Below are 14,634 nucleotides of genomic sequence, written 5' to 3' on the forward strand. Positions count from 1 at the left end.
AGTGATAGGCAAAGAAAACAAACCTGTCTTGTGGAAGACATGAACATTGTGCCTCACTCTTCCATAACAAAAAGAAATAGCTTCTTGTTCAATAACAAAACTGAAAGGAGTAAAGTTCAGAAGGTATAAGAAGCTTGGTTATGTTCAAAGTCTGGTTCAATACATCCTCTTTCAATGCACAGAGAAATAAGGAAAAGGATTAGGCAGAAGAGCTTAAAGCTGCCATAAAATAAGTCTACACAGACTGCTCACTGCACCTGGGTCAGACAAATCCCTCGGATCAACAGAGAACGTGGAATGAATGGCTCAAAAGCAGCCCTGTGGAGGAGTACTTGGGCATATTAGCAAACGAAAGATTACAGACGAGCTGGCAATGTCCACTCGAAGCCCAGAGAGCCAAATGTGTCCTGGGCTGCCTCCAAAGCAGGGGAGGGAGGGAGGGGACTGTGCCCCTCTGCTCTGCTCTGCTCTGCTGGGACCCCACCTGCAGTGCTGCCTCCAGCTCTGGGGTCCCCAGCACAAGAAAGACAGAAGGTGCTAGAGGAAAGCCACAGAAGTGCTGGTCCACCTCTCCTATGAAGATATCCTGGAGAAGATAAGGCTCCAGGAAGACCTCACTGTGGTCTTTCAATATTGAAGGTCAGGGCAGAGGGAGCTGGGGATGGGCTGGAGAGGAGAGCAGCTCATAAGAAAGAGACACCAAGCAACTTCTCCAACTGCCCCTCATTTGGTTTGGGGTTTTTTGCTAACAAAGCAAGATAATTCTACTCTTCACTAAACGAACAAAAAGTTCAAGATTATGTTACAGGTGAGGATGGGTTAATGAGGGCACCCTTCAGTTGCCTGGTTGAAGTGTGAATACTTCCAGTTCATTCTTGCTGTGGTTTATTCTAAACAGTTCAGATTAAAATCACAGCCTGCACACGGAGGACCTTAAAGATCATCTAATTCCAACCCACTTCCATACTTTTGCACCAGTAAGAGTCTAGTATCTGCTACCTGAGTTGTCAGATACCAGTTCCAACAAAACACCACAAAGCCACTGGGCTTGCCATGTTATCAGGTGTGCCAAAAATCCAGGTCAAAAGGAAAATCATCTCTGCAGTCAACACAGAGAGCGTGCAGACATCATCATCATCATCATCATCGTGGTGCATGAGCTATCCGTATGTCATAGTGTGTCTCTACTCTTCATTCCAGGCTCCAAACAAGCTAATAGCTCTGTTTTCCATCCAACAAATTCTCAGGGGAAAAAAAAAAATATTTTCCTATCTGTATTTGGAGCAGAATTCTCTAGATGATCTTTTCAGTCTCTTATAGCTCCAGATTCTACATATTACTGAGGGGGGAAAGAAGTGCCAGACACCCTAAGGAAATCTTAAATTCACAAAGCAGCATCTTAATCAATGAACTTTAGGATGTTTAGCAAGCAAACATCTTATTAGAGAGAAGGGGTACAACAAACTGCTTAGAAATGTATTGAAATTACTGAAACACTTGAACACAAAATTCACATCTAAGATACTCATCAGTTTCCACACTCTGTGGAACAGGTTGTGATCTCAGTACAAAGAGTATGATAGAAACTAAAAGAGGAGCTGCCCAAAATAGGTACTAAGGCTTAGAGTAAACGGATTTATTTTACATCAAGTATTACCCAGAACTGTAATGACTCCTGGTAACATATTTGTAAACCATATTTTCTGGAACAGCTACTAATACTGTGCCTCATATTACACAGAGACACCATTTTAGATCCTAATTTTTTCTTTATTATTCCAGTAGGTAAATACAGGCATTTTGCATAACATAATTATTCCCTTGGCATATGAAACAGTTTAGGAAAAAAAATATAAGAATGAAATTCAGAAAATTGAATTTTTTTTGAATTCATGACATTATCTCTAGTTTTAAAAAAAGGTGTAATTAACTTAACAGTGAGAAGCTATACACAATGCAGAGCTTGATTTGAAATTCATTCATTAATTTTTTTCTTTTCTGTTTCAGAATACATTTTTTGTAATGCAATAATATTTATCAACATTCCCAGCTTGTTTTGCAGATCAGTCTGTGCAATCATGATCCAGCCTTATGGACACTGTTCTGCATATGATAATCTGCTTAGTCCTGTTCTTAGAATAGGACTCTTAGTGAAACATTGGTATATCTTTACCAGTTTCTAGCTTTACAGTAGAAACTCTATGAAGGAAAAGTTAACTGTTAAATGTAACCTTGAACTTTCACTGTCATTTGATACATTTTTTTTCTAATGGACGTCATTTAAAAATACCAACATCCTTGAAAGGTATGGGTATTTTTACATTACACAGAATTTCTGGGCCATGTGGCATGCATCTCTCCACCTGGTTTTCCTTCTCCCACAGGGAGCAGACCATGCTGGCACACAGATGTAGACCAAAAATAATAACTCAAGTGTCAATAGCTTGGAAAAGCATGGAGACGTGGATAATTTGAAAAAGTCTTGTCCCAGTATACTTCAAAGAAAAACTATGAGCAAAAAAAAAAAAAAACAATTCCCATGTTTCTCACCAAACACCATCCAGCTCTGCATGAATAAAGTCTTTCCTGCAACCACTGAAGGACATGGGCTGCTGTTTGAGTTTTGGGCTTAGACAGTGTTGTCCCAGCAAGGACATAGTTCCTCAGGCTCTAGCTCCAAACTAGGATCATTCCAGGCACACTGTGATGAACCCACACCACAATGACCGAAGGGCTGCTCTCTTCTCTGGCCTGAATGTACCATTCTGGGTGCCTGTGACACTGCCAGAAGGAAAAGCCGGGAGGTAAAAGGGTCACCTGCCAGACAAAGCTTCTTACAGTGAGGATTAAAGTGGATCTGACATATCTGGAGGCACAGGATGAGGAAGCAGAAGAAGCTCTGAGCCCAGTTGGTCATGCTGGGATGATTAAGTTGTCATTTGCATGCCTTGGTGCTGACATCAATCTCACAGACACAATTACCCAAAGGGCAAGCTCTGACTTTACGGGAGTTTTACGCTTACAAAGCACTTAGAGAAATTGGCCCTCAATTTGTACACAGCATTTTCTGGATTTACCAAAAGAATGAAAATGATTGAGGGCAAAATCATCTTACTGATCAGTTATGAAATACACACACACACTACTTTTTTTAGCACAAATTTCAGAAGTTTGTTCCATTCAAGAAAATGATCTACTGAAAAGGGGCATTTAAGTGGCTTCTGTTATCGTAGATGACAGAAGTATCTAAACATTTAGCAAATCGGTATTGGAAATTTCTAAAGACCTAAGATGCTCTGAAATCAGTTTCTGTAAGAATGAGATCTGAATGTGTGACTAAAATTACACTATTTTGACTGACTGTCTGGGGATAAATTAAGTAGAAATATGCAAGATGATTAAAAAATCCTTTTCTATATCAACAATTATTATACATTTATTTTATTCAGTAGAAAGTGTAGTATAAATTATATTTTAGAATTTTTTCAGTTAAAATATGTGTTTATTTTTTCTTAATAATAAAATGTTAATAATTTTTCTGCTTTTAATTTTTTTCTTTTTCTTTTAATTCTTTAAAAAGGAATTTGAAGAACAGTCTGCATTTCATGACGTGTCTTTGGAACTTTCCCATGATTACAATTCAACCTACAGTATTGACGAGGTAGTAGTTTATGATATTTCCCAATAATCCTTGAATAAGCGTTTCAGGATTTTGAATGTTTACATGAGCTTTAAAAATTACACATCCCAAACTGTGGAAAATATTTTAAATTATTAAATAAGGAATTATTTAATTACTAAAGAAAATTTTTTTTAATATCTTTATAATTTTTTTACACTACTATCCTGGTTACAGCTGGGTAGAATTCATTCTGTTTTCTTAGTAGCTGGCAAAATGCTCTGTTTTAGAATGGGATGAGAACAATGTTGATAATACTGATATCTTAGTTGCTGCTGAGCAGTGCTTACTCTAAGTCAAGGACTTTCCAGTCTCCCATGCTCTGCCAGGGAGCAGATTCACAAGAATCTGTGAGGGAGCATGGCCAGGGTGGCTGGGCTGGAGTGGCCAAAGGGACATCACAGATCATCAGGCTCAGCATGAAATCCAGGCAGAGCTGGCCAGGAGGGCCTCCCACTGCCCAGGGACTGGTTGGGACTGGTTGGGCATTTTCTGTGTTATTTCCATGTCCTGAACTGTAATTCTTTACAACAGGTAGCACACAGCTATGCACAAGTAGATAATAGTCATAAAAATCTATGATCCAAAACATTATAGTTAGCAATTGTTTTCTGGAACTTACCTAAACTTTTGCTCATGCTTTACTTGCCTGGCTTGATACACTTGCTCTGGGTGCACTAAACAGTGTGTGGATTCCAGCAAAATTACCCTGGAGTATGACAAGCACGCAAAATGACTGCTTTTTTAACTTGCAGAGTGAAGATGAAACTCAGTTTATTCTAACTTTTAAATGCAGGCTCAGTAAAGAAGCTTATTATTTTCAATTAAAGATACTTTAAAAGTACTCGGTTTAACCCCAGTTTTTCTGTAAAAGATCTTCTCCCTTGGTATCAAACTAGCATTTCTTAGTGTTATTTGCAAGTACATAATATACCCCCTGATGAAACACTAGATTTTTCAAAACACTGGAAGCCAGATGCAAAGAATTTTACCTTCAGATTACTGGTTCAAATGTCACCCAAACTGATAATGACTTAACGTAGTTGTCAAGTAGCTTTTGAATTATATAAAACTAAATTACATAAAACTAAATTACTTCATCACTTTACTGATAATTTCCAAAGGAGTTATCCAAATCATAAGACTAATTCAGCTTCACTGACCACCCCAAGGACTTCAAAATAATAGACAGAAGCTAATTAAACTCATATGATTCCTACACACAAGGCTTGGAGCAGTGGAAACAGTCCTGTTACAGGATTGTTATTATTGTTGTTGTTGTTATTATTATTGCTATTTGTATATACCAATCCTATTCTGTGAGGGGAAGAGAAATTTAATTTGCAGTTTCTGAAACATGTATATTCATGTTGCATAAAAAAACAAGTGAAAAATGTTGTGAAAGATGGTTCTTCCAAATAAATGAATGAGATGAACCAATGCTTAGTTCTAAAGACTAAGAACAAAATATGGAGTCAGAACAAATAAATAGATTTTAAAGGGGTACAACAATCTATTTCCTTTGTATTAAGGAAAGCAATATTTATAACTCTGCAGTTGTTGCAGCTATGATGAATACAAATTAAAAATTAGACTGATAATGATGCAAGCCCCAAGGCAATTTTTTTTTTTTTGCTTTTGCATACTTAATAACTTAAATAGCAGGATAAAGCAGATTTGGGAAAAAATAACCAACTATTAATTAACATGGCTTGTTTCTCTTTGTAATTCTGCTGGACCTCAGCCAAACACCAAAATACAAGCAAGGTTCATGAACTCTGTTTGATTAAAACTCCAGCTTTACTGCTTACACTGAGACAAATTTCAATTAAGGTTTATTTATCTTCTTTATTCATTATGACAGCTTCCACTTCATAGTGCTTGTAACAATTTTGGGAATGTAAATCCCTATCATTCAACCTCCAGGTTTTACATTTTTAAGAAGAAGAAGAAAATTATGAAAAAGAGTGGATAAAATAGCATGGTCATTATTAGAGACTTGCCCTTATATTGCTGAATATTCCATACCTGAATATGCCACCCATTTTGAAGGGATTAGTAACATTTAGGTTAAATTCCTTCAGCTCATAACATGGGGATCTGCACTTTATTGCACCCTAAAAGAGAACAAAAAACACAAGGTCAAGAATCAAGTTATCAATGTTTTTTTCCTTCTTATCTTTATATGTCATTTATTTTTTCTCTTGCCCCAACCTTTCTTTCTAACACAGTCGGGGGGGGTGGGGAGGGGGGCTAAAATAAAGAGAGAGGATCACATAAACACCATCTATGTTCAGAAGTCTATCCAGATGTGCTCAATGAATGTGGATTATAAATATGGGCCTACCTACCCTGACTGGGACATATCTGACAACTACAGAGTCTCTGTGGTTAAAAAGCACAAATAAATACAAAAACATCTACCAAAAGCTTGTTGTCCAACTACATGTGACATCTGAAATCATCAGGCTGAAGTACATAAACACCCCCATAAATTTCCAGTAACATTTGTATGCAGAAAGGGCTCTAGATTTATTTTCAGAGCAATCAGTGCAAATTTTTACAATTTCTTCAGGATCCAAATGTGATCTATGTCCTTAGGAATCTTACATATTTCTCTAGGGTTTTTGCTGCGTGTACGTAGTCTAATATTGGAAATCTGAAAATTCATAGGTCAAAGGTGAATGCTGAAGGTAACTCACATTTTCATTCTTATCTCACTTCCTTTTTGTTTGATATAATGTACATAATAACAAATTTTTTTCTGTGACAATATTGATCATACACACGTAAACTTACGAGAGGGTCAATACTCTTAACTTCAGATTTCAGAGAGAATGTCAGTATGGAGCTATTTACTCCATCAGCTTTATTTGAGATCAGTATCAACACTGCTTCAGCAGGGTGCAGGAAACGAATTGTGAATTCCACATTTACAAAGCCTTGTCTTCTATGAAAAAATAAAGCACAAAACCAGGGCTCAGAAATTAGTCTGAAATGCAATTTCAGGAGTACATTTCAGAGTCTTTGTAAGGGAAGGGTCCTAGACAAGAAAGCAATTTGTTTCCTCTGAAATACTTTGTTGTAATACAAACTTCTGCCTAAGAGTACCTTAAAACATTCTAATAAAAGAGCTATATGGATAAAGAACAATACTGAATCCTTATTGCTTTTTACGTCAGCACATAGCTTAATTTTTCTTCACACACACTAGTGCAGGAAGTTGTCTTTCATTACAGTATCACTCTAAGTTGAAAACTGGTCTAATTTATGCTCCTCAATCTGAATAGGTTTTTTCTGAGTTAAGCAGTAGGCGTGCTATGCATTTTGTGGGGAAGATCTATACAATCTTAATCAAATTATCATTGAAGAGTGAGAAAGAAATAAGTTAAAAGACCTTCAGAATAATTAGTAAAGCTGAATAATTAAAAGGGAGAAAAAACCAAAGTTCTTTTGTACAAGCAACACCTCTCTAATGGGAAAACTGGAGAAGACCATATAGAATGAGAGTTTAGACAAGGTCCAAATTTAGACTTTATCTGCATCAGTCCTTCAATGAATCAAGAACAATAAGAAAACTTTAATGCCTGAAGCTCTCACTTTGAAGCTCTCAAAATGTCTGTCTGGTTTTGAGATTAGTTTTAAGAAGGCAAGAAGTCTCCAACTGTCAATTCTGAATATTGATGATGAAATGCTGGAGGTTCTGTAAACCTGGTTCTTACAACTTTCCAGCTCCTTCTGCAGAGCCCCCAGACAGTTGCATTTATGACACTGAAGACTGGCCAAGTCCCTCAGAATCTGAGGCTCCTAGGTCACCTCACCATTTAAAATGTTCTGTAAAAACATGCTGTGATGCAGGCACCCACAGGAATAAACTGCCTGAGACATACACTCCCAGAGCCACTTTAAGGATCAGGTTTTAAGAAATCTGCTCTGGTCACAAGTAAGAAGGACAGACAGCAGTATACAGCACTTTCTGCCTGATCTTTGCCCTCTGACTCACGCAACAAGCTGAGAATTTGAATTTGAATTGTTGCCTTCTGTGGCAAAACCACAAAATTGCTTAGTTTTTATCTCTATTAATCCATGTTGTGGTCAATGTAAAGTGAGGGCAAATTCATCTTATAGAATTGTTCTATAACTCTGGGGGTTTATGCTATTCCTGCTGTGAACTGCAAGTCCACACTGCACAGTGCAGTGCTCTGGAGAGTGGGAATCTCAGATCAAGAATTAATGATGCCATATGCAACATGTGACACTCAGCTACACTGAGAATGTTATTCACATCACTATAAATTCCCAACCCACCCACAACATTATGATTTAACATAAAGAACCTGCAAGACTCCCATGTATCTCATCAATTCTTGGAGATTTTAAACACTTCCATCAGAATATTAAGAAAACTATTAATTTCAAATAACCTATTTTTCATTTAATGTTCATGACATTATGATAAACTCTGCAGAGGTTAATGTGCATGACTGGCATCTCCACAGGGCTTTTATATCTATGCAATTTTTCACATATTTGTTTCTATATATAATGCCAAGCAGCTCAACAACAAGGCTGTGCACATTTTCTTCTGTCTTGATTTTGCTTTGTGATTTGTTTTGGGTGTTTTTAAAGGTGAAGTGAAAACCAGCCATGGTATTGACCTTTCATAGAAACACATGGTATTTTCAAGGATTACATTTATATGATAACTCTTATTTGAAGCAATTGAAAAGAAAATGGTATCAAATTAGCCTCACAGCTTGCTGAAAACATTGCATTATTTGTTGTTTTCTTTGCACATATTTATAATAGGCATGTAATTTAATACTGACATATTGATAGTCCTTAAAGAGCACTGTATTTATGTTGAGTCTTTTTTAATTTGACCATCAATACTGGAATTTTTTTTCTCCTTCTCTCTTCTTTTTCTCCTTCTTTTTTCTCAGTTTATTTTCATACAAATTTTGACCTTTTCTTTTTCCTTTTTACAGTAAAATCTCAGTCCATTTTATCTGTAAATGGATATCTTGCAGATAAACTTAAAAACTGTTCACTGACAGCCAGAGTCACCACTACATCCCTCTTGTCTTCACTAGTTAAACAGGGATTAATGAAATTCCAGTATTAATTCATAAAGCTGCATAGCACAGAAAGAGCAAAATGTACTTAGCAAACCAAAACAATGAGATGGTGATATACCGTGAGTATTTCTGCTATCAGAAATTATAACCTAATGCTTTCCCAAAATTAAATCTCACTCAAATCCTTAGATGTGTCTCAGACATATAAAATGAACAACTAACTACATCACATCCATCTTGGTGGGGAGGAAGGATGGGGGCAAAAAGATGCAGTGTAATACTACTCAAACCTGTGTAATGGTCTCTTTAATTCCAAGTCAGGCTTAAATTAAGAATAAGAGACAAAAATCTGAGACTTCAGAAGAAAAGAAATCTACCTGCTCATGCTTCTACAATGCATTGATGTACAAAATGTGAATCAAATTTTGATACACAGGGAAAAAAATATACATTGGAGACAGATGACTCCTGTAATGATCTGAAGGCTCATACAATGCTCTTAAAGCTCTGTTGTGCTCCACTGCAAGAGTCCCACTGAAGTATTACTCTAGATTTCTTTGAGTTTAAGAAGAAAAGCTTGACTCTTATACCAACTAATTTTGCCCTGCTTGTAGCTGAACACATTTCTAGCATTCCACCACTCTTAAATTAGTAAGTTTCTATTTCTGTAATGCTACAAATAATAATACTAACAAGTCAATACTTACATAGGGGGGACAGTAACAGTGCTTCCTTTAGGTAAAGAGAAATCATCAGCATCTCTTCCCAAAAGAATAGCATTGTATGCCAAAGTATTAGTGGTCAGGTTTTTCAGCTGCACCTACCACAACAAAAACAACAAGATCAGCCTATTTTTACTCATTTTTTAGACTATAAAAGGTGTGTTCTGCAGATAAGTTCCAAAATGTAAACTAAGGATATCACAAAATAAGAAATAACTGGGTAGATAATTTTCCTTCCAAAGGAACATAGATTTCCCATGGACTATCCAACCTTAATTTTTGAGAGTACAGTGGACACTGCACTCCTATGCCTGTGAATCTCTAATTCTTCTCTTTGATCTCAGATTTGTCAAATTTGTAGATTTTTTTCATGTGCTTTCAAGCATAGGGAAAAAAACAGAAGTGAAATCCCAAGACTAAAGAGAATAAAAACAGAAAGTACACACTTTCATCTTCTGTATTTACTAGCCAAAAGACAGGAAACCCATTAAGTCTTTGTTGTAGCTTATACATAATAAAAACATATATATACAGACAGTGTTCTAACTTTGCATTACTATGAATCTAAATTCAATGGCATCAATACCTGCTTCACAATAGTTGCATGGAGACCACCTGCAAATTCTATGGTTTTCTTGGGTAAGTACTGAGGGAGACTGTCATACAGGTGGACACACAAAATAAGCATCATGACAGGGTTTGGATCACAGATATCAGTGGCCTAGTATTGAAAAAAAAAAAAAAAACAAAAAAAACAGATATTCAGTTAAAAGTTTGCCTATGTAGTCTAAAGATAAGCAGAAGAAAAAACATTAAGTTAATTATTAAGCAAATATTTTTAATCTAACCAGTAATAACTGGATTATTCACATGGCTAATAAAAGTATGAATCTTGTCACTGCACAAAAAAAACCCTAATTAATGAAAACCACTAACATGCTCTGGTGATAAACCTAGGGTAAAAATTAAGCTCAACTTTTTCCCCAGAGTTTCAGCAGAAACAAATGCCAATTTTATTAAATGCAGCATAACAGAAAAATCAAGAAAATTTTACTGTCTGGATAAACATAAGCCTTTACTATCTTAAAAAAAAAAATTAAATCTTTTAGTTTATGTAAAATACCATCCCAAATACTCCTACATACAGTTCTGCAATTGTTTATGAAGACAATTTCACCTTCCAAATAACAATATAGTTGTTTCTATTGCAGATATTTTTATACTTTTGTAAATTGCTTTATAAAATGCAGCAAGTATTCCTACAGATTAAATATTTGATTTACAGAAATGAATTTGAGCTGCAAAACATGTCAAACTCAATCCTCAGCAATTCTGGTAAATCACTGAGAAGAGTAGAAAATTTTTTTGCCAGAGAGTAGGAAAAAGGGAGGAAAAAACTATTTACTCTTCTGGACTGTCTTTAGTGTTGCAAGAGAGATGTATAGACAGGTTTATCATCTTAGCTATCTGAGTTAATTTTTATTTTCAAATTAAAGTTTATTTAAAGTTTTCAAGGTGAAGTTCTCTTGCCTTACGCCCAGCCAAGCAGCTCATCCTACTCCCAGCAGTTCTCACCCAGCTCCTCCTCTAACCTTCCAAGAGAGTGAGTACATAACTGGGCAATGACCTGAAGTTTCCCTGCAACTCTCTATGGCTTCTTAGATAATGTTTGTCCTTATAATTCTTAAGATTAATTTCATATACTCTTCATGCACTGACGCAATCACACATCTCATACTTCTATTCAATTCCATCACCACTGGTTGAAGAGTCAAACATTAGGATGCATTCACTATGCAAAGTAAAAAAGCTTCTTCTGTGCCAAAAGCTTTAAACCTGAAGTCTGAAAAGTATCCTGGTTTTTCCATTCATCTATCTCAGTAATGGCTATTGAATGTTAACCATTATTGCAATACGGCCATGGTTTTACGCCCCCAATTTTCACTGTACCTGCATTTTGATTTAAGATAGAAAAGATGCCAGAGTAGATTATCTATTGAAGGCTTTCTTCTGCCACATATTTCTTCCTACCCATTTCCACTTAGATCAGAATCTATTCCCTCAGAAAATACAATTCTGTCCTGTGATGAATTCATAAAACACCATTTGTGCCGTTTATCTACTAGTCTAATAAGTAAATTTTTAAAAATGCATTTTTCAACAAGATTCATTGCAAAATTCACAGTCACTAAATATTATTTGCTTTGAAAATATGTGTTAGCAAATAATAGTAGTAATTATAAATTAACAATAATAAATAAAAAAATCTGAAACAAATTTCCTTTACTGGCTATTCCAAATCACTGCACCTTCTATCCTAATCTCTGTCACAAACATTCCTGCCATGTTGTTGCTATCTACCACCCTATCTTGTAATACTTTATTTTAGGCTTTCAGCTGAATCTTCTTCAAATCAGAGCATTTTAAAACTTAAAATATCAAACACGAATTAAAAACACGTAGCCACGACTAATACGCTAGGGTTGAATTGTAAGTCATGATTAGAAAGTGGAAACCATTTCCTGCCCAAAGTACTCCATCTTAAATCTACACCTTAATCCTTAAAGATTTTATAGCCTTAACCTCCATTAAAAGTGTCATTTAAACCTGAAGACTTGCCGACAGTTGAACTTCTTTATTATAACAAGTTCTTAGATTTTTAGATTGAAAATGCCAGCTGTTCCAGACCTAACACGTCTTAGCTTGTGTTGTTAATTAATGCAAATGGCCTGAGAGTTGTAAGGCAGTGAGTGCCTGAGTCAAGAACTTTGCCAATGCTACTGGAGCATTTCAGCCTGCTAAATTTCAGATACAAGAATATCAGAAAATTCTCAAATTAAGAGAGATCAGCAAAAGATTTTATTTATTTTGCTACTTTTATGACTGCAGAACAAGAGAGTTCAGAAGTTTCTACAATAGGCTTAGAAAAGTATATATATATATTTCAATAAATGTATGTAAAATGTACCATTTGAACTAAAATACAGACCTTTAAGATCCAAGATCTGTTCATTTTCCTAGTACTGACTGTGTACCTTTGTTTAAATTGTTAGTCAGTACAGAAGTGATTGTCACATTTGTTGTACAAAATTTAGTCTTAAAAGGCATTCATTAAGGAGAATATCCTAGAATTCTGCTTCCACATCTAAAGTGTTCAACACGCTTTTCCTATCTGGCATCAACCCTCTGCCTTCCATGTGCTGAACTGCCTGTTTTTCTTAATAAAAGTTGAGGCAGAATATGCCTTTGTTTTGAGGGTTATACCCAGATTACTTTTTTTGCTTCCCGTCAGTCACAAGTATGGGAAGCAGCAGATTTTCTTTGTTTAGCCTGTCATAGCAAAGTAATTTCTAACAGAGTGATCTGCATCAGGAAACGACAGCAAGACAGCAGCTGATACTAATGGAAAGAGCAGAGTTAATTTTTCCCTGTAATCATAACACATTCAAATGGAAAGGGCAAAAAAAAAAGTTGTAATTGAGCTTCTTTTTATACTACTTTGTTCACAGAAATAAGCTCTGATTCCTAATGTCAATTCCTTTGGAAAGCTTCCTCATATACTTTCAAATACTGTGTCTACTGCCTCTTCTGCTCTTCCAGACAGCCCAATATGCTCCCAGAGATATAAATAACTCACAAATGGACAGTTACAGAAATGCAGACTAGGAGCTGGAGAAAACTGGATTTGGGGACAACAAAAAGAACAAAGAAACAATATCTAACCTATGTAAGGTCAACATACACAGAAAATTTGGAGCCATAGGTCAATAAAAGCCACAGAAATATAAAGCATGTTTACTAAGCATATAAGAGAGATCCCAAGCAGATGCTTGATAGAAGAAATTTTTAACATTGCATTCCTGCCCAAAAAAGGACACCAGAAGCTGATGGTTTTGAGTGAGTGCTACTCTCACCAGCATCCAAAGCTGCTGATTTCTGTGTGCATCAAACCTGGGGCAGAACTCTCAAGGGCCTTCATTGTTAGATGCATGTAACTGTCACCAGACATTAATGTAATTTTTTTCACCATTTCTTTTTATGGTTAAGTGTATGATGTTTGTTCTTGCACATACTTTTCTAAATTGCATTCCAACAGTAATAATTAATTCCATTTGGGTTTTCACTGTGTGATTTAGGTTGCTAAAATCTTAACTGCATTGATTTATGTTCAGCCAGTTGTGCATGCACTGCTCTACAAAACAAGGAATTATGGAAATTACTTCTAATTAAGTTCATTCATATGAAGCAGTATTTTGGTTTCCATCATATAGCAACACATCCTGAAACAAAACTGTTTCACTACAATCTCACCTTAACCAGATGTGCAACACTACTACACAAAAAATCAAAATAACGTATATAAGAGCTGCTAGTAGAAAATCACCTACCTTTATGTCCATATCCAGACTGATAGCATGCAGAGCCTTCACAAGTATCAAAGAGTTATGCAGGAATTGTTCATGAGTTCTTGGATTAGTATACATCTTTATGAAGTGAGTGGAAATCTAGACAAGACAAAGAAATCAAACTCAACCTTCCACTAGTTAAAATTATTGATTTTGTGGTTTTGCTCATTCAACAATCAATAAGATCTAAATTTTGAACTAAAATTCCCTGTTAAGAATAAACCCAGTAAAAAGAAAAATTAATACTGAAATAGTCCCCCATGACTTGCTAAATGTTGGGGTGTTGGTTTTTATTTTTTCCTTTTTAAAAAATTCCAGAGGCCAGGAGTTTCTGTCAAGGAAACTTCCCTGTACAAGACACCTGAGCTGGGACTGGAGGTCCCTTGCAGTGGGAGGCAGCAGTGGGTGATGGATGCTTGATTCCCCACACACCCCACTCTCAGACAACATTTCCTTACTGTCTCAAGCCCAGGTTTCCTACAGCAGAGTCTCAGCCATCTGGATCCTTAAAACAATTTAATCTTAGTGCAAGAACAGAAGAACATCTCAAGATGGTGCCTCTGAGGAGGGACCCTGCGCAAAGGAAACCCTGGGCTTTTGCACACCCTCAGTCCGAGTGTGCCAAAGCCTGGGGTCTCCCTGCTGGATCCTCGGCTCCTGCCGTGTCCCTCTGGTCACCTGGCTGTGCCTCAGCTCCCCAGAACCTCTGTGACGCAAGGCTCAGTGCCAGGTCTCCTTCCTCAGGCTCC

General features: G+C 36.3%; 1 protein-coding gene across 1 annotated transcript in view; it reads right to left on the reverse strand.

The window, feature by feature from the left end:
• CFAP47 (cilia and flagella associated protein 47) overlaps positions 1–14,634 on the reverse strand; it is a 260,595-nt gene that overhangs the window by 168,204 nt on the left and 77,757 nt on the right. Inside the window, exons 35-40 of the mRNA XM_062488108.1 lie at positions 13,868–13,984; positions 10,066–10,200; positions 9,465–9,577; positions 6,479–6,629; positions 5,708–5,796; positions 4,302–4,388 (exon numbers count right to left, since the gene is read on the reverse strand). Coding sequence (XP_062344092.1) covers positions 4,302–4,388; positions 5,708–5,796; positions 6,479–6,629; positions 9,465–9,577; positions 10,066–10,200; positions 13,868–13,984 — 692 coding nt within the window. The remainder of the gene's footprint in view (positions 1–4,301; positions 4,389–5,707; positions 5,797–6,478; positions 6,630–9,464; positions 9,578–10,065; positions 10,201–13,867; positions 13,985–14,634) is intronic.

This window comes from Cinclus cinclus, chromosome 2 (assembly GCF_963662255.1).
Source record: "Cinclus cinclus chromosome 2, bCinCin1.1, whole genome shotgun sequence".
NCBI classification, from domain to species: Eukaryota; Metazoa; Chordata; class Aves; order Passeriformes; family Cinclidae; genus Cinclus; species Cinclus cinclus.